The sequence below is a fragment of the Cavia porcellus genome, unplaced genomic scaffold (assembly GCF_034190915.1).
Source record: "Cavia porcellus strain 051 isolate PalLab524CR breed Dunkin Hartley unplaced genomic scaffold, mCavPor4.1 scaffold_23, whole genome shotgun sequence".
Taxonomy (NCBI): Eukaryota; Metazoa; Chordata; class Mammalia; order Rodentia; family Caviidae; genus Cavia; species Cavia porcellus.
Window position 1 is genome coordinate 32,572,284 of NW_026947506.1, and position 20,395 is coordinate 32,592,678.

The 20,395-nt window shown below is 51.5% G+C and overlaps 1 protein-coding gene across 2 annotated transcripts; it reads left to right on the forward strand.

Annotated features, from left to right (window-relative positions):
• The first annotated feature begins 8,781 nt into the window (after positions 1 to 8,781).
• LOC100727861 (monocyte to macrophage differentiation factor 2-like) lies at positions 8,782 to 20,026 on the forward strand. 2 transcript variants are annotated; one of them, XM_013152527.3, is made up of 4 exons: positions 8,803 to 8,926; positions 11,818 to 11,978; positions 14,245 to 14,319; positions 19,883 to 20,026. In XM_013152527.3, the coding sequence occupies exons 1-4, from the start codon at positions 8,849 to 8,851 to the stop codon at positions 19,986 to 19,988; spliced, it is 420 nt and encodes a 139-aa protein (XP_013007981.2). In that variant the 5' UTR covers positions 8,803 to 8,848; the 3' UTR covers positions 19,989 to 20,026. The 2 variants fall into 2 exon arrangements, with proteins under 2 accessions (XP_063090148.1, XP_013007981.2); XM_063234078.1 differs by lacking the exons at positions 14,245 to 14,319; positions 19,883 to 20,026 and adding an exon at positions 12,271 to 12,394 and having other exon boundaries at positions 8,782 to 8,926.
• The last annotated feature ends 369 nt before the right edge of the window (positions 20,027 to 20,395 follow it).

The following is a 20,395-nucleotide window of genomic DNA, read 5'->3' on the forward strand; positions in this document are numbered from 1 at the left end:
CATTCTCCTCCATAAGGTGACAATACACAGCAGGGTAGGTGAGTCAATGACGGGTAAGAGCGTGCCTCCCCAGCACGACTCGACCTAAGCCAGGCCCTACCCCATCCTGCACGTAAGCTGCTGGACTGTTAGATGCTGCCCAGGTCTAAATTTCTCTCCGAGGGGATTTCTTTACGGAGAGGAAATGAGTGCAAGCTTGTGTGCATCCAGGTTCCGTCCAGTTTGTGCCTGGCCCTAAAAAAAAGGACGAGGGCCTCAGGGCCTTGGCAGACCATGGGACGGCCGACCAGGGTCTAAGCCAAGGACCTACGGTGGGCCTACGCATAGGGCATAAGCCTCTGCACCCAGTCCAGGAAGGGCTACGATGCGCACATTCATAAAAAATAAAAAAGGGGGAGATGTTGGGAGCCGCAGCCCCGAGCCCGGTCGCCTCACTTGGCGGACGTGCGGCCTGTGGTAAAGAGCAAAGCCTGGGGTAGATTACCCCTCCCATCGAATATGTTAGTTTCCTGCTTACCGCGTAAACAACCCGCTCAACAATATAGTCTGCCTGGCAACTGATGATGTTAGCCAATCAGCTTGCCTTGCTTACTTTAACATGATTGGACACTGTACCCGTATATATACCGGTGCCACCCCTGGGCGGAAGAAGAAGCCAGATAGAAGCCCGGAAGTAGAAGCCCAAAAGGAGCCGCGGAGAGCGGACCGGTAGAGGCTTTGGGGCAGACTGAAGCACAAAAGGAGCCGCGGGGAGCGGACCAGAGGAGGCTTCAGCTGGGAGAACCCAGGGCAGGCTGTACGGAGAAGGAAAATAAAAAGAAAAGGTTGTCTACTACCAGACTTTGTCGTGTGTCCTTTCTGCCGGCCGGGAGCGGACATCGACACCCAGCCCCTGGCACCCAGGCTGCTCTTAATGTGTGGTTGGGACTGGGAACCAGCAGGCTCCTCTTGCTGGCTTCATCTCCCACTCGGACCATACTACGCTTTTCTCCAGTGCACTGGGGGCCCTGCATGGTACCCTTCTGAGAAGCACCTAGACAGGCTTGCTCATTGGTGCCCGGTGAGGCTGAGGCAGGAGGGTTGAAAGTTCAAGGTCAACCTGGGCAATTTAGCAAGACCCTGTCTCAAAAGAAAAATGCAAAAGGGCAGGAGTTGTAGCTCAGGGCTAGCAGCTCCTGGGCTGATCCCTAGTACCACCAAGACAAAAAAGTGCCCGGGAGTTTGTGAGAGTCTAGAGGAGAGGCAGGAGAGGTGTGGCACGCTGCTGTGTGGCCCGGCATGGCTGTGGGCTGCAGTTCGCCCTCTTGTGCACACCAGGAAGTGGCGCCCAGGGCCTTCCGGGCATCTCCAGCAGCCAAGTGGCACACAGAGAGTCCCAGAGGGGCTCAGCATTCTAGGGTTGTCGGGTGCCAGCGTCTGGCCCCTCTTCCTGCTCCAAGTGGCTGTGGCTATGCAGTCCACCAGGCCACAGGGTTGGCCACAAAATAGGAATTGGGTAGCCCAGCTTTCTTTTTAATGTAGCCAACCGTGGTTTTTCAGGGCCTCCCTGTTTTGAGGCCACTTCTCTGACTGGCCACTGAGTTCTGAACTCACCTTGATTTTTGACCTCTACCTGTCACCCATTAGAAGCAAGCTCCAATCCCTGCCCTGGGGACTGATGAGCACTGACACATCTACAGTGGAGTATTACTCAGCCCCAAAGAGGAAGGGGCCAAGTTGTGGCTCTGAGGCTGAGCACGTGCTGAGCGTGCATGAGACAAGTTCTGTCCCCAGCACCAAGACAAACAGAGAAACTGATTAATTAAAAATAAATTTAAAAGAAAGCAACATGCAGCCACATAGAGAAATAGCAAGTGCCCTGTGCTGGTGAAGAAAGCAGGCTGGAAAGGCTGCCTGGGGTTGATCAGGCAGCCTTTCCTGAAGGAGTTGGGGTGATCACCTGAAAAGGTCTGCTCATTTTTTTGTATAAACAAGCCTGTCTCGTAAACATCAGCGGTTTTGTTTTTGTGGTACTGGGCCTATCCATTGAGCTATCTCCCCAGTCATTTTAAAAATTTTTATTTTGAGACAGGATTTGGCTAAGTCACTAAGCTGCTCAGGCTGGGGTCAAAGTTGTGGTCCTCCTGCCTCAGCTCCCCATAGCCCTGGGATCACGGGCCTGAATAGTAGCTGGCTTGGAAACGTCTTATTAATACATTTTAATAGAAAATACCTAAATTGTTTGGGATACAATTTCCATTTCACCCAAGAATAAGCTGTAACTTATACAATCAATCCTCTCAAAACAGTTTTTTCAAAACTGTGACTATGGTCTGGCTCCATTTATTCCGAATTCTGGAAAAGGCAAAGGGAAAAAGGAGAGTAGTGTTTTGGGGGGCTGGTGGATCTTGGGAGTCTTGAGGAGCTGATGGGTTTGCTGTTTACCTTGATTATGATGATAGCTCCAGGATCGATTATATTCATTAAAGGCCATAAAACTGTACAGCAAAACAGGAAATTGTGCACCCTGGGAGGCTGAGGCAGGAAGATCCCAAGTTTGAGCCCAGCCGAGGCAATTTAGCAAGCAATGTAGCAACATGCTGTCTCCAAATAAAAGCTATAAAAGGCTGGGGCTGCAGCTTCAGAGTGAGGGCCCTGGGCTCAATCCCTGCATCAGAAGAAAAGGGGGTGGGGCGTTGTGCTCCATCCCAGTTCAGATGTAAAAAAGAACTTGCTGCCTTGTTAAAGGCCCATCTAGCAGTGTGTGAAGAGAGAGCTGGTCCCCAGGGGGTTAAAGGAACAGTTCTTGAGTCTTTTGGGTGGTGGGAACCATTGCTTGGCCCTGTGCCTGGGTCCCCTGGCCCCATCTCCTGGCCCCTCTTTCTTCCTCCCTCAATAGCTGCATTGCAGGAGACAAGGGGAGCCTTGTGGAGCCCAGAAATAAATAATCAGCGCCCAGGTCGCCACAGCAACTGTGACATCACCCTGGGGCTGGGCAGCCGGCACTATGGGTGGCTGGCCAGGGCTAGAGAAAGGACTTCCGGCCGTGCCTGGGGACAGGTGGATGAGGACCCCACCACGGGAGGACCTGCGTGTGCCGTTGCTGCCTCCCCTCCGTGGCCAGATGGTGGCCTTCTCCCTGGGAGGCTCCCATCTGTGCCTCTCCTCGGCTCATAAGGACGCTTGTCCTATGGCATCAGGGAGCCACCATCCTCCAGCATGACCTCGTGCACCCTCGTCGCATCTGTAGGCCCGTCCAGGGTCAGGACCATGGCCCAGGAGTATCGGCAGCTCTGCCCACGACGCTGTCATCCTTGTCGTTGCTGTTTATTAAGAAGCCAGTCTTGCTGTGGTGACTTCTGGCCAGCTGTTGTGGGCCCCTAAGGAGGCTCTACTTCAGGGTCCCGGTTTCCTCTGGGACCAGGAACCCAGCTTTAACCCGGCCCTGCACAGCATCCGGCCACGGGAGGCAATGCCAGGGGGTCGTGGTTCTCTCATGGGTCTGCTGGGTTCAGTGGGACACTGGTCACATGATCCTTGGTCAATGATCCGAAGTCACATAGCCATGGTCCACGTGGCCAGGGAGCCATTGCAGGTGGTGGTGGTGGGGCTGACCTGGACCCCTGGCCTGACCAGTGCATAGGAAAACCAGACCCCCAGGCTGGGCCAGGCCCGGGCGTGGGAGTCCACAGACCCCCTGCCGCCTCTTCTCCCAGTCGGCCCACACTGGCCTCCGGTGGATGGTGCACACAGGGCCCTTGGTGCTTCGTGAACTGTAACGGCACAGAACCAGCACAGCCTGTCAACGTGGCTAGCAAGAAGCCAGCTTACAGAAGGTGCTCAAACGCACCTCTGATTTCCTGCTCTTAGCAACCAGGGGTGGTGGAGAGGGCTCTAGCGTCCCCTGGCGGACGACATTGGCAACACCCCAGGGGAACCTGTCATCTAGTGGACCCTGGCTTTCCACATTCTTTTTTTTTTGTTTGTTTTGTTTTGTTTAAGGAGAAAAAGAAAAAGAAAAAGAAAAAAAAAACAAAAAAACAGAAAAAGACCCCCCCCAAAGAAAGTAATAAGCACTAAGGAGTAATAAAATCCAAGATGTGTAAATTTTGTTGTAAAAAAGAGAGGGAAAAAAAAAAAAAAGAAAAGGAGCTCTAACGGATATAACAGCAAGTGTGTCTGGGGGTGTTAAATAGCTGACTTTATCAATGTTTTTGGAACATTGAACACAGCTGTTTGCAGTCTCCCTGTTTGAATGTCCACCTTGTGTTCTTTGATACTGTGATTTGAGGAACTATTTTCAAGAAAATAGTGTGTAATCTACTAGCAGGTAATTTCTTACTGTTATGGTTTTTTGTTTTGTTTTGTTTTGTTTTGTTTTGTAGTTCTGTATTGCGTGTACCCTTACGCCGCTTTGGTTTGTTTTGTGTTTTTCTCTTTTTCCTCTTAAATAAAAAAAAAAAAAACAGAAAAAGGATACAAGTTATACAGAATTTCAGAAAAAATAAACAGTAGGAAATCACTAGTTAATAGATTACATATTGTCATCTTAGAAATAGTTGTTCAAGTTACAAAATTAAAGCATATAAAGTGGACATTTAAACAGTGAGACTGCAAACAGTTCTGTTCAATGATCCAACAAAACTCAGTAATATGGTTGTCTTTCTTATATTTAAATATACATGCAGCTATATCCTTTAGAGCACTTTCTTTTCCTTTCTTTTGTACAATGACAATTACACATTTTGGATTTTATTACTCCCACAGTTCTTATTACTTTTTTTGAAGAGAATAAAACCAAATGTGACATAACAAAACAGAGTCAGTCAAATCAAAAGGATGGACATAATACATAATGTAAAAACAAAATACAAGGTGATCAACAATGGTTACCATAATGCCTCTTGCTGTCTTAAAAAGAATTGTCTATATCATCAGTTATAATAAAATTGAACAAAACCAATAAAACCAAAACATTGGAGACATTGCAGAAATTCAAAAGAAGATAATAGTCAAACCAGAATGGGCATCATAATGAATCTTATTGTCTTCACAGTTGTTGCCTATACTCTCAAACTTGGTACTATCAAACAAAACAGAATAGAGGAAAATCAGTCAAAACAAGATGGTGAGAGCAATACAGGGTTTCAAATCAAGCTAATAGGAAATCAAAGTGGGTTACTATAATATACCCTGCTATTTTTTATTTATTTTTTCCCTTAATTAAAATGATAAAAATAAAAAAGGAAATAATAAAAAAGGAGATTGAGATAAAAGATGACATAACAACAAAACAGCACAGGTCAAAACATAACCGTTTAAGCAAAATAGTGTTTCACCACAAGATATCCTGACATAAAAGTAGTTACCATAGTGTTTCTTTCCTTGAAATGTTTGAGTATAACTTGGTATACTGTAGCATGAAACATATCAAGACAATGTAAAACCATTCAAGAGAATGATGGTATTACAGGGTATTTAGAATCAACTATCAGAAAATGAACAATGGTTTCTGTATAATCTCCTTGTCTATAAAAGTTTTTGCTTATATTATCACATATAATAAAATCCAATAAGATACGACATGTTATAAGACCGATGGAGACAGAAGAACAAAAGCTTGATGGGACTTCAAAACAAGAGGATATTAAATCAGCACTACCTATTATGATGTCTTATTTTCTCCAAAATAGCTGTTGCTACCACCGAACCTTCTCTGCCTCATTTCTGTTGAACTCTTTTTCTGTCATTAGTTGTCAGTTTGTCCTCTTCATTTCGCTTTCTGCTCCATTCATTGTGGCCTCTCTGCCACTGTTTTTGGAATCTTGGTATTTTTCTTTTTTAGAATGTCCTGCAGTATTCTCTGTAGAGTTGAATTGGTGGTTGCAAATTCCCCTAGTTCCTCTTTACCCTGGAAGCACCTTATTTTTCCATCAATTTCTAGGGACAGTTATACAGGATATATCAATCTTGGCTGGAGGTTATTATCTTTCAAAGCTTGAATTATTTCCCCCCACGCTCTTCGTGATTTGATGGTTTGTGCCGAGAAGTCTGCTGTCATTCTGATGGGTGTTCCCTTGTAAGTGATCTGTCTTTTGTCTCTGACAGCTTTTAATATTTTGTTCTTATACTGGATTTCTGGAATTTTTATTATTATATGCCTGGGTGTAGCTCTGTTTGGGTTGTAGGTGGCTGTATGTCTCATACATCTGGGTATCTTTACCTTTTGCTAAATTAGGGAAATTCTCCTGGATTATTTCTGTGAATAGCCTTTGTAGTTCATTTGTTTATGTCCCTACTTCTTCTTTTACATTCTTAATTCTTAAGTTATAGATCCTCTTATCATCTTCTAGCCTTTGTATTATTGCTGTTTGTTTCCTTGTTATTTTTAAGAAGTTTTTCATTTCATGCTCCCACATTACAAATCTGTTCTCCAGTTCAGATAATCTATCCTTAGTTTCTTTCAAGCTGTTATGCCAGTTTTCAATAGAGTTTTTAGTTTCCTGGTCATCTCTTTGAACCTGCTTCATGTATTCTATGTTTTCTCTATTTTCTCCATCAAACAGTTCTCCCCTTTTTTTTCTGTTCTTCCATTCCACCATCTGTTTTTTCTTGGATGGTGCTTAGCATTTCTCTAACTATTCTACTTATATCTTGCTTTACTTCATTAAATACTTCACTTTTGAACTCGTGTATGAGGCTCCAAAGATACCGCTTTATGTCTACTGGTGCCATGTCTGATATTGCATGTTTTCTGTCTTCATTGTCCTTTGCATTTACCTTTCCTGGAATAGTGTTCTCAGGATTGAGGGCCGAGGACCCTTTCTTGTGGCCTCCTCTTCTCACATTTTTTGTTCCTTCCATACAGGCATATATAGGAGACCCAGTTTCTTTCTTTGTCGGTTTCAGTTTGTTTGAATTGCACTGGCTAGGTGTTCCTACCCACTGCAGTGTACTAGGGAGACACAGACCTGGGCAGCCTCTGCTGGGCCCACCCCTCCAGGTCAGCCTATTGAAGGCTTCACTGCTAGGGTGAACCACCAGGTGCTGGGACCTGGTTTGGGCTGGCCTACTGGGTCTTGGTCTGCAGTGTCACCCAGGCCAAGCGCTCCCCACCAATCCCGCTTGAGAGGGTAATATGCGACTAAAGTCACTGTAGCCTCCTGTTCCGGCTAGTCTGCTCGGTCCCAGAATGTCCTCTGTTGGAGTCTCCTAGTTTATGGAAGGGTTCCCATTCCTCTCACTCACTGCAAGTCGATGTAGGGCTCCCCGCCAGTCCTACTCTCAACTCTGTTGGCCGTTGCTGCTCTCAGAGCTTGCACGTCTCTGTCCTGCTGTGCTGATTCAGATGCTGCAGCAGCAGCAGGAAATTCAAGCCACAGTTTGCAGAGGTGCGGGTTCCAGCTTCAGCACTGAGATTTTATCTGTCCAGTTATAGCACCGAGATTGCATTTCCAGTTGGTTTCTCTCAGCTTAGTTCATTCCTGGGTCGGCAGGGTATATCTCCCCTTGCTTAGGACTCCTTACTCTGTACCATTCCTGGATTCTAAGCTGGCTATCTCAGAGAGCCTCCATAGCTGCTGTTATCTATCCACCATGTTCTCCTGGAAGTCCGGCTTTCCACATTCTTAGGATGAGTGACAGCTTGTGAGGTCCTGGGAGCAGGGGGATGTGATCAGACAGAGGTGATCACACTCTGACGTTTTCAAAGATATCAAACATAGGACCATTTATTTTTAAAGTCACCTCGCAATTGCACATGTAGGTGTGCACTCAGGAGAAATGAGCACTTTATGATTACCAAAAAAATGATATGCAGAAAAGTTGTCATGGGTAGAGTCATCCCCCGCCACTCAAAAGTACAGCACCACCTACAGCAGACTGAACAAACCCTGCATTGTCTGTTTAACTCATGGAGAGCCACACGACATTGAAAAACCCCAGTCAGTGTGTCCAGGAACAGAGAGAAGTCTGCAAAAATCACCTTAGAGGAAGCAGCCATAAAGGAGAGGACGTGTGTGCTGTGTCTGTGGATGGCGGTTCCAGGAAGGGAGACCAATCTTCAGTGGCCGTGTCAGAGGGTGCTTTCTCTGAGGAGCAGTTTCTTCCCCCGGGAGGGGCAGAAGGAAACTTTCTTGGGGGGCAGGAAATGAACTATGCCCTTCAGAGTGGAGTCCTGTGTGTGTGTGTGTGTGTGTAACCAAGTCATACACTAGGGGGAGTCAAACTGTAAGTTACACTTCAAGAAAACCTTACAAATCCACTGTGGTGGCACACACCTGTAATCCCAGCACTCTGGGAGGCTGAGGCGGGAGGATTACAAGTTTGATTCCAGTCTGGACAGCTTAGTTACTTAGTAAGACCCTGTCTCAAAATTTAAAAAGAAAGCTGAGGTGTAAGCACCTGCCTGGCAAGTGCAAGATCCTGAGTTCAGTCCCTGGTACAAAAAAAGAAAAAGAAAAAGGGCTGGAGCTGGAGCTCAGTGTGAGGGCTCTTGGTTTAATCCCGGTACTGCAAATAAAATAAAACGGAGAGAAAAGCGAGAGAGCACTGCACCCCGCCCACAGCCTCCGAGTACCAGTGGTTCAACCTGTGGCTTCCGTCTTTGCACCTATGTGGGGTCCTAAGTGCGCAGCTGGTGTTTGGGGGGATGGAGCCCACTGGAACTCCAGGAGCAGCTGCAGTGAGTGAAGTTTGATGATGAACGTGCGTTGTGGGGAGGCAGGTGGCAGGGAACAGCGTGGTCATCGAGAGGGACGGGAGGGTGGCAGCAGGGACAAGGAGCCAGGAGGGGCCCCTCCCACCAGAGGACCCCGCTGCCGCCGCATGTCCCCCCTGAACACCCCCGGTTCTCCCTCCTTCCAGGTTCATGAACCACCGGGTCCCTCCCCACAAGCGCTACCAGCCCACGGAGTACGAGCACGCGGCCAACTGCGCCACCCACGCTGTGAGTGGGGCTGGGGCTTGGGAGGCAGTGGGGACAGGAAAGGTAGCCTCCTTGTCCACGCAGACATTTGGCTCTCCTCGGGAGCCATCTCTCAGGTCTCCTGTGGCCCACAGAGGCCGAGCAGGATCTTGGGGGACGTGTGATGGACGCTGGGGGCTTGGAGCTGAGGGTGCCTCTCTTCTGCTAGAACCTTCAGTGGCTGCCTAGTACCTGGTACAGCATCTCATCACACAGCACACACTCAGGCAGGTCTGACCTGTGTGTCCTGCTCTTGCTTCCACACTCTCGTCCCTGGGGTCACAGGTCGCCCACTCCTGTTTCCTTTGCACGTGCTGTGCCCATGCCTGGAATACTTTTCCTCTCCACCCCAGCCTCATCTGTGAAGCCCTCTTTGTGTTTCACAGCCTTACGGAGATGTTCCCCAGAAGCCTTCCCACTGGCCCAGCTGCTGGGGAGCCCTGAGACCATCCCCTCCAACTCCCCTACCCCCTGACCTGTACGCCTAGGTGGAGGGACCGGTCCATTCATCAGTCAGTCAGCAAATCTTTCCTCCTCCCTCGAGGCACCGGGCTCTGCTCCAGGCCCTGGCAGTGCAGGTGTGGGGCGACTCAGTATCTCAGGAGGAACACGCCTGCCATGGATGGATGCTGCTGAGCCCGCCCACAGTGAAGTTCAGATGAGCCCAGGCTTCCTGTGCCCTGCCTTCCTCCCTTTCTTTGTGTGGTGGGAGCAGACCCAGGCTCTGCTACTGAGCTAATTCCAGCCCGTTTTATTTGTTATTTGGACCCTGGGACTTGTTAAATTGCTCAGTCTGGGCTTGAACTTGGGGTCCTCCTGCCTCAGCCTCCCAGAGTGCTGGGATCACAGACCCACACTTGTCCAGCTCTGTGTCTGCTTATCCTGCTCACTCCCTTGGAGCAGGAGCCCCTCTGTGGTGCTCACCCTGCCCCCGGCCCCCAGAGCACCTGAGGGGTGACCATGTGGTTCTCAGATAAGCTGATTTCTCACAGCCACCCCCAGAGCATCTCTCCCCGAATCCCAACTCTGTGACCATGCAGCTCTAAACCTCACTCTCCTCATCTGAGAATGGGTGTATGCCACCCCCCCCAGGGTTGTGTGAGTGCCGCCCAAGGCATTGGTGCCACCCTGTGGCCTCCTGGGTCGGGCTCCCTCCCTGAGGTGGCAGTTGATCCTGCAGTCACCAGGAGCCAGGGGCTGAGGAGCCCGCAGACACAGATGCACACGACCCCACGCTTGGTGCTGTGCCTGTGCAGCTCGCCCTGAGCACGGGGTGGGGACAGGGTGATGGCAGCAGCTCTGATCTGCCTCTGCCAGGACAGAGCTGTGCTCAGGGCTCATGGAGGGAGGGAGGCCGGGAAGGAAGGGGGAGGAGGGAGGAGAAAAGGAGGCAGATGAGAGGGCCTAGGTACGCCAGATGACGTGGGAGCCTCAGAGAAGACCAGGTGGCGGCCTGCGGGGGCTCTGCTCCCCCCCTCAGGGACGTGATCCCCGTGCACTTTTTAAAGCATACAGTCAGATACAAGGAAGTCATTTCTAAGTGTTTGTAGCACTGTCCCTGAGCCGGGTGAGGTGGCACATGCCTGTGCTCCCAGCACTCCGGGAGGCTGAAGCAGGAGGAACAGAAGTTGGAGCCCGCTTAAGCAACTTAGTAAGACATTGTCTCGAAATCAAAAAATATTTTAGATACACGTGCTGCCCAAGCAAGCACTCAAAAAAAAAAAAAAAGGCTTGGGTGTAGCTCAGGGTGAAAGCCCTGGGTTCAGTCCCTGTACCTTCCCCCCAACCCCAATCTGTCCCCTTCCTCCCTTCTGTCTGCCAGATGTTCAGTCCGTGCTGAGCAGCTGGCCGAGGGCTGGTGGCGGCCTTTGGTTTGGGAGCTGCCACCTCCCCCTGCCCCTGTCCTGGCAGTGGGTGCCACCGAGGCCCGCGGGTCCCTCTAGCACCCCGCTTTCCAGGGAGTATTTTCCAGGGGATCCCAGAGGCCGCACACTATTGGGGCTGGACTCTCCACGTGCCTGCTCCTCCCCCTCTCAGGTTTTTGGTATTCGTTTTTCTCCCTTCCGTCTGTCCGTCCTTCCTTCCGTCCGTCCGTCCGGCCTTCCTTCCTTCCTTCCTTCCTTCCTTCCTTGGGCACATGTTCATTAAAGGCTCACGAGACCTGGTAACCCTGAGGAAGTAGGTCAGCAAGGCAGGGACCAGGGACAGGGACAGGGACAGGGATCATGCGGGGAGGGCGAGGAGGCACCTCTGCGGAGTGACAGGGCGGGCAAGGGGTGGAGGGAGCCATTGCGCCCCCACACGGGGTGAGGCTGTCACCAGGCACAGCCTCTGTGAGGTGCAGCACAGCACGGAGCCCTGGGCAGAGCAGAGGAGGGTGGAGCGAGGGGGGAGGCCAGCGGGCATCTGGAGAGGCGGGGGACAGGGCGCCACGCTGAGCCGCTCCCACCGCAGGCATGGCTGTCTAACTCCTTACTGACAGAGCTGGGCCCACACTGGAGCTGGTCCAGACATAGCACTGCAGTTGGGGGACTTTCAGGAGGCAAGGCATGAATGTCAGTGACCGCCAGGTGACATGGACATGCAGCACCCGTCGGGCTCCTCTGTGTGGGGCCCGGGCGCCAGCTGTGACCTGGCTGCAGTCCGCGCACCCTGCAGGGTCCACACAGCCTCCAGCCCTAGAATTCAGATAAAATCATTTAGTGCGGGCCATGTTCATGGACTCCGTTCTTCAGTGGCCCTGGCTGCCTTCTTGTGCCCCGTGGCCACCTGGTGGCTGCAGTCTGGTCTAGTGGCACAGTCTGGTCTGGAGGAAAGCAGGATGCGGGCCCTGTCCCTGCGTGCGACGCCCCTGCAGCTGTCCCTTCCCACAGTTCTGGATCCTCCCCAGCATCCTCGGCGGCTCCAACCTCTACTTCCTGTCCGACGATGACTGGGAGACCATTTCCGCCTGGATCTACAGCCTGGGTCTCTGCGGGCTCTTCGTGGTGTCCACCGTGTTCCACACCATCTCCTGGAAGAAGAGCCACCTCAGGTATGTCCCGGCCGGCCCCAGAGGGGACACCTGCCCGCATGGGGCAGGATACTGAGTCTGCAGAGGGGACCGAGGAGGGGGTGACTCTGGGGTATCTTCAGGGTGCTGGGACTGAGCAGCCCCCCAAGAGCCTCTCCATCTGCTCAGCCCTAGAGGACAGCAAGGGACCCTACAGGCCCTGCTGTAACCCTCCTGACCACCTCCTGGGTCCCAGCGCTGTCCAGATGTCCTTCCCCAGTCTTTTCAAGAGAATCCCTGATTGATTTTTTTTTTTTTTTTTTTTTTGAGCCAGTCTCACTATGCGGTTCAGGCTGGCCTTGAACTCCAAGCGATCCTCTTGCCTCAGCTTCCTGGGATTACAGGTGTGCACTATCATGCCTGGCCAAATTCCTGGTTTTTAAAACCTTGATTTGTTTTGCTTTTAATTTTTAAGATTTCAAGACAAGCAGAAGATCAGTCTACAGTCTGCTACCTTAACCCCTCGTCAGTGCAGGGCCACTGGGCACATTCATGGCCCCCACCACTGCCCAAACTGGACTCTGTGCTTGGCAGACACCAACTCCCTGTGCACCCTGCCCCGCCCCACACCTCTGCTCTGTCTCTTGGAACTTGGTGGCACAGGGTGGCGGGACGGCCTGTTTCACTTCACAGGACACCCTCCAGGCCTGTGTAGTGAGGCCCCCAAGGGAGGGGTCTTGAGTCACAGCGGCTGTGTCTGGGCCAGAGCTGCTTGCAGGATCCTGGGCCCCACAGTGTGCTCCGCCCTCTCCCTGTTCCCCAAGGTTCTCTCCCTTTGGGGTCCTTCTTGAGCTCCTCCCAGTTCCGCGGGCAGAAGTCTGGGAGCGAGGTGTGGGCAGGATCACGCTCCCTCCGGGCTGCAGGAAGGACCCTTGCTGCCCTGCCGGCTCCTGCTGGCTCCCGGCAGCCCTAGGCTGTGACTGTGTTGCTGCAGCCTCTGCCTCACCTCGCCTGGCCTCCCTCAGTGTCTGGGGTCCATGTCCCCCGCTCTGTTCTCTTATGAAGATGCAGCCATTGGCTTTAGGGTCCGATTCCCAGACTTGTGGCCATTGTCCTCACCTGGGAGGGCAGGTGAGATGGTGGCCCCTCCCTGGTAGGCAGGGTTGGGGTCACTGCTGGTAAAGGCCTCACAGCAGCTCTGCACTGGCAGCTTGGGCTGCACCTGTCAGCCATTGTCATTGTTGTCAGAGACACGTGTGGTTGGACTACGCGTAGCATCATTGGTCAGTTCATTGGGCTGAATCACAGTTTGTATTAGTCCTCTATTGCTGTGTAACAAAAATACCCCCAAAATGTGGTGGCTGAAAATAACAAGAAATGCTTGCTATCTTTTGAGGCCTCAGAGGGTCAGATGTGGTGGACTGTGGCTTGGGGTGCCTCCTGCAGCCAGATGTTGGCTGTCATCGGGGTGTCCATTTCCCAGGTGGCTCCTCCCCTGGCTGAGAGGTGGTGCTGGATGTTTGGGGACCTCAGTGCATCTCCAGCTGGGCCTCCCTGCAGCCATGGGCTGGCTGGTGTTCCCCAAAGCTAGTGGCAGATGCCGTGTGACATTGGGGTCTAGCCTGTTGCTCCAGAAGGCTGCCCTGTCTGCTGTGAGTGGGAACAGGGTAAGATGGGAGCCTCAGAGCAGGGCATGAACACCAACCTGGAGGCCATCTGTGAACCGGCCACGTGCACAGAGGCCACAGCTCATTGCAGGGGTAGGTGGTGGAAGAGCTGGCATTCACTGACCGGCTCCCACATGCCATGCTGAGCGCTGGCTCACGTCATCCTCTGCAAGCCTGTGACCTGGTTGCTGGTGGCCCCGGTTCACAGAGGCAGAAACGTCTGGGAATGAGTCAGTGCCCCCACGCTTCTGAGTGGCTGTAGTTTCTTGGCTGCAGCCCCAGTCTGCAGTTTTGAGCCATAGGATTCTTTTCCAAATGAAAGCCTTTGGGAAGCCCAGGTTACCAAACTGAAACACAGAGCAGCTCTGATTGAGGCCCAGGGACAGGTAAGCAGTCACTTCAGTGGGACCCCAAGCCCTCTCCACATGGCCCCCAGAATGGTGAGGAGTCTGGCTTGATTCCCTCCACTCTGGTCACTGACAGAGGGGGAAATTGAGGCAGAAGGGTTGTGACTGGGGGAGGAGAGCCTGCCTGAGCCCAGGCCCTCTTGCATGGGGGAGGTACTGCACTCCTGGGCTGGGCACAGGGCCCCCAGCCCTTTCCTGCTGCCTGGGGCCGTGACCACCCTCTCTGCCTCCCAGGATGGTGGAGCACTGCTTGCACATGGTCGACCGCATGGTCATCTACTTCTTCATCGCGGCCTCCTACGCGCCCTGGTGAGTCCTGCTGCCACTGCTTCCTGACCTTGTCATTGAGTCTCCGCTGGGTGGGGGGAACTGGGAGATGGGGAGTCTCCCCATCTGTTTCCCTGCCAGGAGCCAGCTACTCTTTGCCGGTTTCTTGTGCCCTTCTAGATATATTTGATGCACAAAAAGGAAATGTGTGTGTGTGTGTGTGTGTGCGTGTCAGGGTTCACTAGAAGACCAGAGTTAGTGTGCAGTGTATGTGACGTATAAAGGCTCACAAGGTAGCTCAGGGTGGCTGCCTGCAGAGCTGGGCTGAAGAACGTAAAGGGACCACTGCAAGCCAGGGCTGGAAGATCCAGTTGAAAGTTGAAAGCCTGGAACCCACTGAAGAATCTGGTCTTGAACTCGCTGTGTAGCCCAGACTGACTTCAAACTCCTGATCCTCCTGCCTCAGCCTCCTAGGTGTTGAGATTACAGGTGCGGCCACCATGCTTCTCTAAAGGCAGATACTCAGAGTGCTGTGTGAATTCAAAAGCCTTGAAAGGCCGTGGCATGGCAGAGAGAGAAAATTCTGGAAATAATGGTACAGCTGGCATTCTGGGCCCGGGTCAGCCTCCTGTGTGCCTTTCAGAAAACTCCTGTTTTCTGATCTCTAAAATGGAGATAGGGTAGCCACTCTCCTTGCCCCCAGCTGCCGTGAGGACAGTGAGGTAAAAGTGGACTGTCCCAGCGCAGGTGTCAAGGTGGCCAAGGCCTGTGATCCCAGTCCTCAGGGAGGCTGAGGCAGGAGGACCCCAAGTTCAAGCCCAGTTCAGGCAAGTCAGTAACTCAGTGAGAGCCTGTCTCGAGGTAAAAAGCACAAAAGGGCTGGAGACGTGGCTCTGGGTTCAAGCGCCGGCTTGTGCCTGCGTTGTGAAGGTCCACGGTCTAGCACACACCCCGGTGTGCCAGGGCAGAGTGCAGAAAAAGTGGTGAAACCAACGGGGACAGACTCCCCCTTCCCCGAAGTTTAAGGAAACCAGCATAAGTGTAATTGTTGGGGAAAGCAAAAGACAAATCAGTGTCCACCTGTGGACGGGGAGATGAACACGGCCCAGCACTGAGGTTTCAGGGTCTGGAGGCTCTGGGCAGAGTGGGCAGCAGAGGGCTCCCCCTGCGGAGGGCTCCTGGGGCCCTTTCTGCTGACCGAGGGACCCTGGAGAAGGCTCCTCGGGAAGGTGGCACGGTGACATGGGCAGGGGTGCGGCTCCAGGGGCCCGGCTGAGCTTTACAGCCAGGGCGGCGTTGGAGCGCTTGGCTTTGCGGATTTTCAGAATTTTGTTTCTTGCCTTGTTCCAAATGGGACGAGAGACAGCGCCCTCTGCTGGGCAGTGGCGAGGCTGTTCACGCCCAGTCCCGAAAGGGCGGAAGAGAGACAGCGCCATCTGGTGGGCGATGCCCAGGCCCTCGCGCACGTTCTTTGCAACAGTGACCGAGGACGGGGGTCTCTCCTCCAGCTCCTCTGGGAGTGGGACAAGTGCATGTTCCGTGCTGTCTCGAGCTTCTGCTGGTCACCTCCATCCTCCTCCTGTGTCACCGGGGTTGGAGGCAGTGACAGGCTCAGACTCCGTCCCCGCCTGTCATCTGCTTCGTGCTCCAGCTTCTCCTGCGTTCCGGGTCTGAAGAAGAACGAGAACTTGTATCTGTTTGTGAAAAGTGAGTCCAGTTAAACAAGAGCACAGATCCGAGGAAATGAAGATGGTCACCACACACCTAAAGGGACAAACCGAAGAGCAAAGCCGCATCGTGCTGGACGAATACAGACAACTCGCAGCACAGCATGGAACTAGAGTCAGGTGTGGGTTATCTGAGAGAATGCACACATTTTTAAATAGTCAAGACTTACGTCAGTCAGAGAGAAATTAATAACATGAAAGACGGAGTCCCGTTCTTGGGGCGTGGAAACTGAGAACACTCTTAGGAAAGGAGAAAAATGTGACCGCTGATTGTGACCACAGCCCTCTTTCATGCTGAACACCGTGGGAACACTTGCACAGTTTCCCAAAGGTAGACCTCAGGACAAGCTGTCTAGTGAGGCTGTCACACAGGAAACCGCAGTGAAACCATAGAAAACCATTGTCACACAGGAAAGGAATCAGGGCATACAGTACCTTTGAGAGGCTTTGCCAAAAAAAATGCCTTGATAACAAAACCTAGCCGATTAGATGGACACTGTGCATGCCGGGTAACCCCAGAACTCTGGGAGGCTGAGCCGGGGGATTGTAAGTCTGACTATGGTATGTGTGACTTTATGAGACCCTGCCTCAGAAATAAAAAGGGGCTGGGGGTGTAGCTCAGTGCAAAGGCCCTGGGTTCAATCCGCAGTATCTACCTACCTGTATCTCAAAAATGGTAGTGAGTGTGGACTCCGTTTAAAAAGAACCAATGTTAGACAGTTGTGTGAATCACAGTCACAGAACAAGACGTTATTATTACACCTGAGACTGTAAAATACCGGTATCTGTAAGGAATGATGATTTAGAGAAAAGGTGGGGAAGTGTGGGGATGCTGATCCATTCTGTGTGTGTGTGTGTGTGTGTGTGTGTGTGTGTGTGTGTGTGTGTGTCTGTCTGTCTGTCTGTCTGTCTCTCAGCTCTCATTACTAGGAGCTGAGCTCAGGGCCCTTACACTGACCTACAGCATAGTCTTTCATTTTTTATATCTTGAGACAAAACCTTGGTGAGTCACTAAGTTGTCCAGACTGGGCTCAACCTTGCAATCTTCCTGCTTCAGCCTCCCAGAGTTCTGAGGCTACAGGCTGTGCCACCACGTCCAGCTTGTGTCTTATATGGGGGACTCGATGGACAGCTCTGACCCTGGAAACATATAGCAAGAAAATACAACATCTTTATGCTTTACATAGTTGACCTCCTTGTTTTTAGAGTCAAAGTAAAATTTATGTTGGAGACACATTTGTTTGAAGTTGAACTAACCATTTTGTTAGGTTGTATTTTCTTTTGTTAAAGTCGAGTTAAAATCAAATGTAATAATTTGATTTAATTTACTTTACGTTTTGCAGTACTGGAGATTGAACCCAGGGCCTTCACACCGAGCTGCAGCCCCATCCTTTTCTTTTTTTGTCTTTTATTTTGTGATAGGGTCTTGCTAGGTTGCTAAGTTTTTCAGTCTGGGCAGAGTGCTGGGGTCACAAGTGTGTATCACTGTGTCTAGTTAATAAAACTGACATGTGTAAATTTGACTCTCACCTTTCTCCATTGCTTTATTTCCGTCCACCCTTTTGTCCCTCTTCTCTTGCCTTCTGTTCATCCCATGTTAATACCCACCCTCCTGTCCGCTGATCTGCTGTTTGTTGGTTCATTTCTTTTTGAGACAGGGTCTCACTGTGTAGCTGAGGCTGTCCTTGATTTCACCATGTAGCCCAAACTGGCCTTGAATTCCTGGCAGTTTTCCTGCCTCAGCTTCCTGAGTGCTGGGATTATAGGCATGTGTTACCACACCTGGCTGGCTCGCTTTTATATCTGCTTGGAAAGACATCTAAAGTCATCTTGCTTATTTTGAATAATGAGATGGATTATTCTTAACTTTTCATGTTACTTTGTTGCCTTGAGGATTGAATCCAGGCTTCATAACTTGCTAGAAGAGCAGTGTTCCACTGATTTACTTTGCCACACTTTTGTTTTGTTTTGTTTTTTGAGATAGAGTCTCACTATATTGCCCAGGCTGATCCTGAACTCCCAGGCTCAAGAAAGCTTCCTGCTTCAGCTTCCCCAGAGCTAGAACTACAGGCATGAGCTACCATGTCCAGCTGGTAACCCCTTCATAGTGACAAATTGGACTCTGAGCAAGAGGTCAATTTTTTTCAGAAGTCTTACCATTAAGACTCCCATTAAAGGAATTCATTCAAGAAACAAAGGACCTCGTTTCCCCAACCCAACCCTAATCCTGTCCCCAACTAATGGCACCACCAGGAACTGTCCTTTTACATACAAAACTACTTGGAGAAGGGCTCAGACCTTTTCTGTGTGTTTTCACTACTTCCTTCTTGTGTAAAAATAGTGCACAAGTCATCTCATTCTCAATTCATGCACCTCTCCCCCGACACTGGCTAGTATGCCTTGGACATTTATCCATATTGGCTCAATCAGGTTGTCCTCATATTTTTAAAGGTCTCTGAATCACAGTGGTGTGGTAGGCCGGATGTGGGCAGAAGGCAGAAATCACAAAGTGATTTGAGCAAGGAAAACCCAATATCAAGAATGGGGGGGGGGGTACTGGGGGTTGAACCGAGGGCCTCTTGTGTGCTTACCACAAGCTACACCCCCAGTCCGAATACCAAGGACTATTGATGGGAGGTCGCAGCGGTGGGTGCACAGAAAGCAGCAGAGGGGCATTCTCCTGCCTGCGTGAGACCCCACCTTGTTTGGGGTGGCATGCTGGGGAGCGCAGCTGAGCGCTCGGGGGCGAGGCGTTCACAGGGCGTGCTCAGCCTTAGCGTCTGCTCCATGTTAGGGGGACTCCGGCCCCAGCACTGGGAGAGGCCCCTAAGAGGGACCTTGAGCGTGGATCTCTGCAGTCAGCAGCTTGCATGTGGGGCTGACGAAAGGGTGCCGGAGTGGCTGTCAGGCCTCAGGCTCGCGCCTGCTGGTACCAAGACTGCAGCTCAAGACCACATGCGGGAGAAAGCTGCGCCCTGCAGGCACCCAGCGCTGGGGGACGCGCAGGACTGACCGAGCCAGAGGAAAGCTGGCTCTCAGGGGCCTGGCTGGAGAGCTCGGGAAACCTGGAGGAAGAACCTCTCTCCAGCGCCACCTATCGCTAAAATGTAGCATTGCACCTCCTTCGCAGAAAGACTGTGTTCCAAAGCCAACTGAGTAGACTTGGAGCTTTGAGGCAAAAGATTGATAAGCAGCACAGATGGATAATACTGGGCACCGTGGGGGTTTTGTTTGTTTGTATTTAAGGCGGATGCTATGCTTATTTTGCCCGCCCTTCTTCGTAGTTTGCAGTCTCATCCAGGTCTGTGGTTCCCTCCCTGCCTCCTCACGTCTCTGGCTCCTCCTCCCTTCCACATTTACAACATTTTTGCTGATTTTCTTCTAATACAGGTTAAGCACATTTAAAACCCAAAATGTTCCGAAATTTGAAACTTTTGGAATACTGCTGGGACATCGTGAGTGGAAACTTCCATCCCGGGCCTCACGAGTGGGACACACTCAAAACACAAGTGTACTAAAAATACTGTAGAAAAGCACCTTTGGCAGTGTGTGGACAATGTTTATTTGGGGCACAAATAAACTTCTCCGGTGCCATCATCAAGGTGTCTCATCGTGTACATGCTGACGTCTCCAAATCTGAAAAAGTCCAAATCTGAAACCCATCTGGCCCCAAGCGTTTGGATAAGGATGCTCAGCCTGTAGCTGCTGTAGTTTGCTGGGGACCCTTCTGCCCCGCTCCTCAGCCTCCCCACAGAGCCGCTGGATCCTGTGCGGCCCAAGGGACAGGGCACCTCTGGGGTCAGCTCTGATGACAGGCGGCTGTGAAGGGCCGAGTCCAATGGCCGCTCATGCTGTGTCCTGGGTTCTCTCTCTCCTAGGCTGAACCTTCGGGAGCTGGGCCCCTGGGCCTCCCACATGCGCTGGCTGGTTTGGATTATGGCCTCTGTTGGCACTGTCGATGTCTTCTTTTGCCATGAGCGGTAAGCTGGGGCCAGGGTCTCAGATGGGTGAGGTGCTTCTTGAATCCCCAGCAGGACTTCCTCCTGCAGGGTGGGCGAGACCCCAGGGTGATCCCAGAAAAGTGAGTGTGCAGCTCTACCTAGATCTACTGCTGGAGCAAATGGAGATCAGGTGATTAGGCAACTGCATGCGATCAAGAGCAGCTGCGTAGCCCTGTGGGGGAAGAGGCAGGGATCAAACAGTGATGTCTGCCCTGGGCTGAGCCTTTGTAGCATCCACACGGCTGCTACAGATGGGACAGAAATATAGGGTGAATGTTTGGATTTTAAACATTATTACAGTTAGAGATGCATTGCTCTTCATTTCCTCAGAACGCTCCTCCTCACTCTGAACACCCTCCTCTGGTCCTTCTTTCCGCTTTCTGAAGCAGC

Coding starts and splice junctions, on each gene's coding strand:
- LOC100727861 (XM_013152527.3), top strand. CDS start 8,849: ATGAACCACCGGGTCCCTCCCCACAAGCGCTACCAGCCCACGGAGTAC. Junction 8,927..11,817: donor CCAACTGCGCCACCCACGCT/GTGAGTGGGGCT, acceptor CCCTTCCCACAG/TTCTGGATCCTCCCCAGCAT. Junction 11,979..14,244: donor TGGAAGAAGAGCCACCTCAG/GTATGTCCCGGC, acceptor TCTGCCTCCCAG/GATGGTGGAGCACTGCTTGC.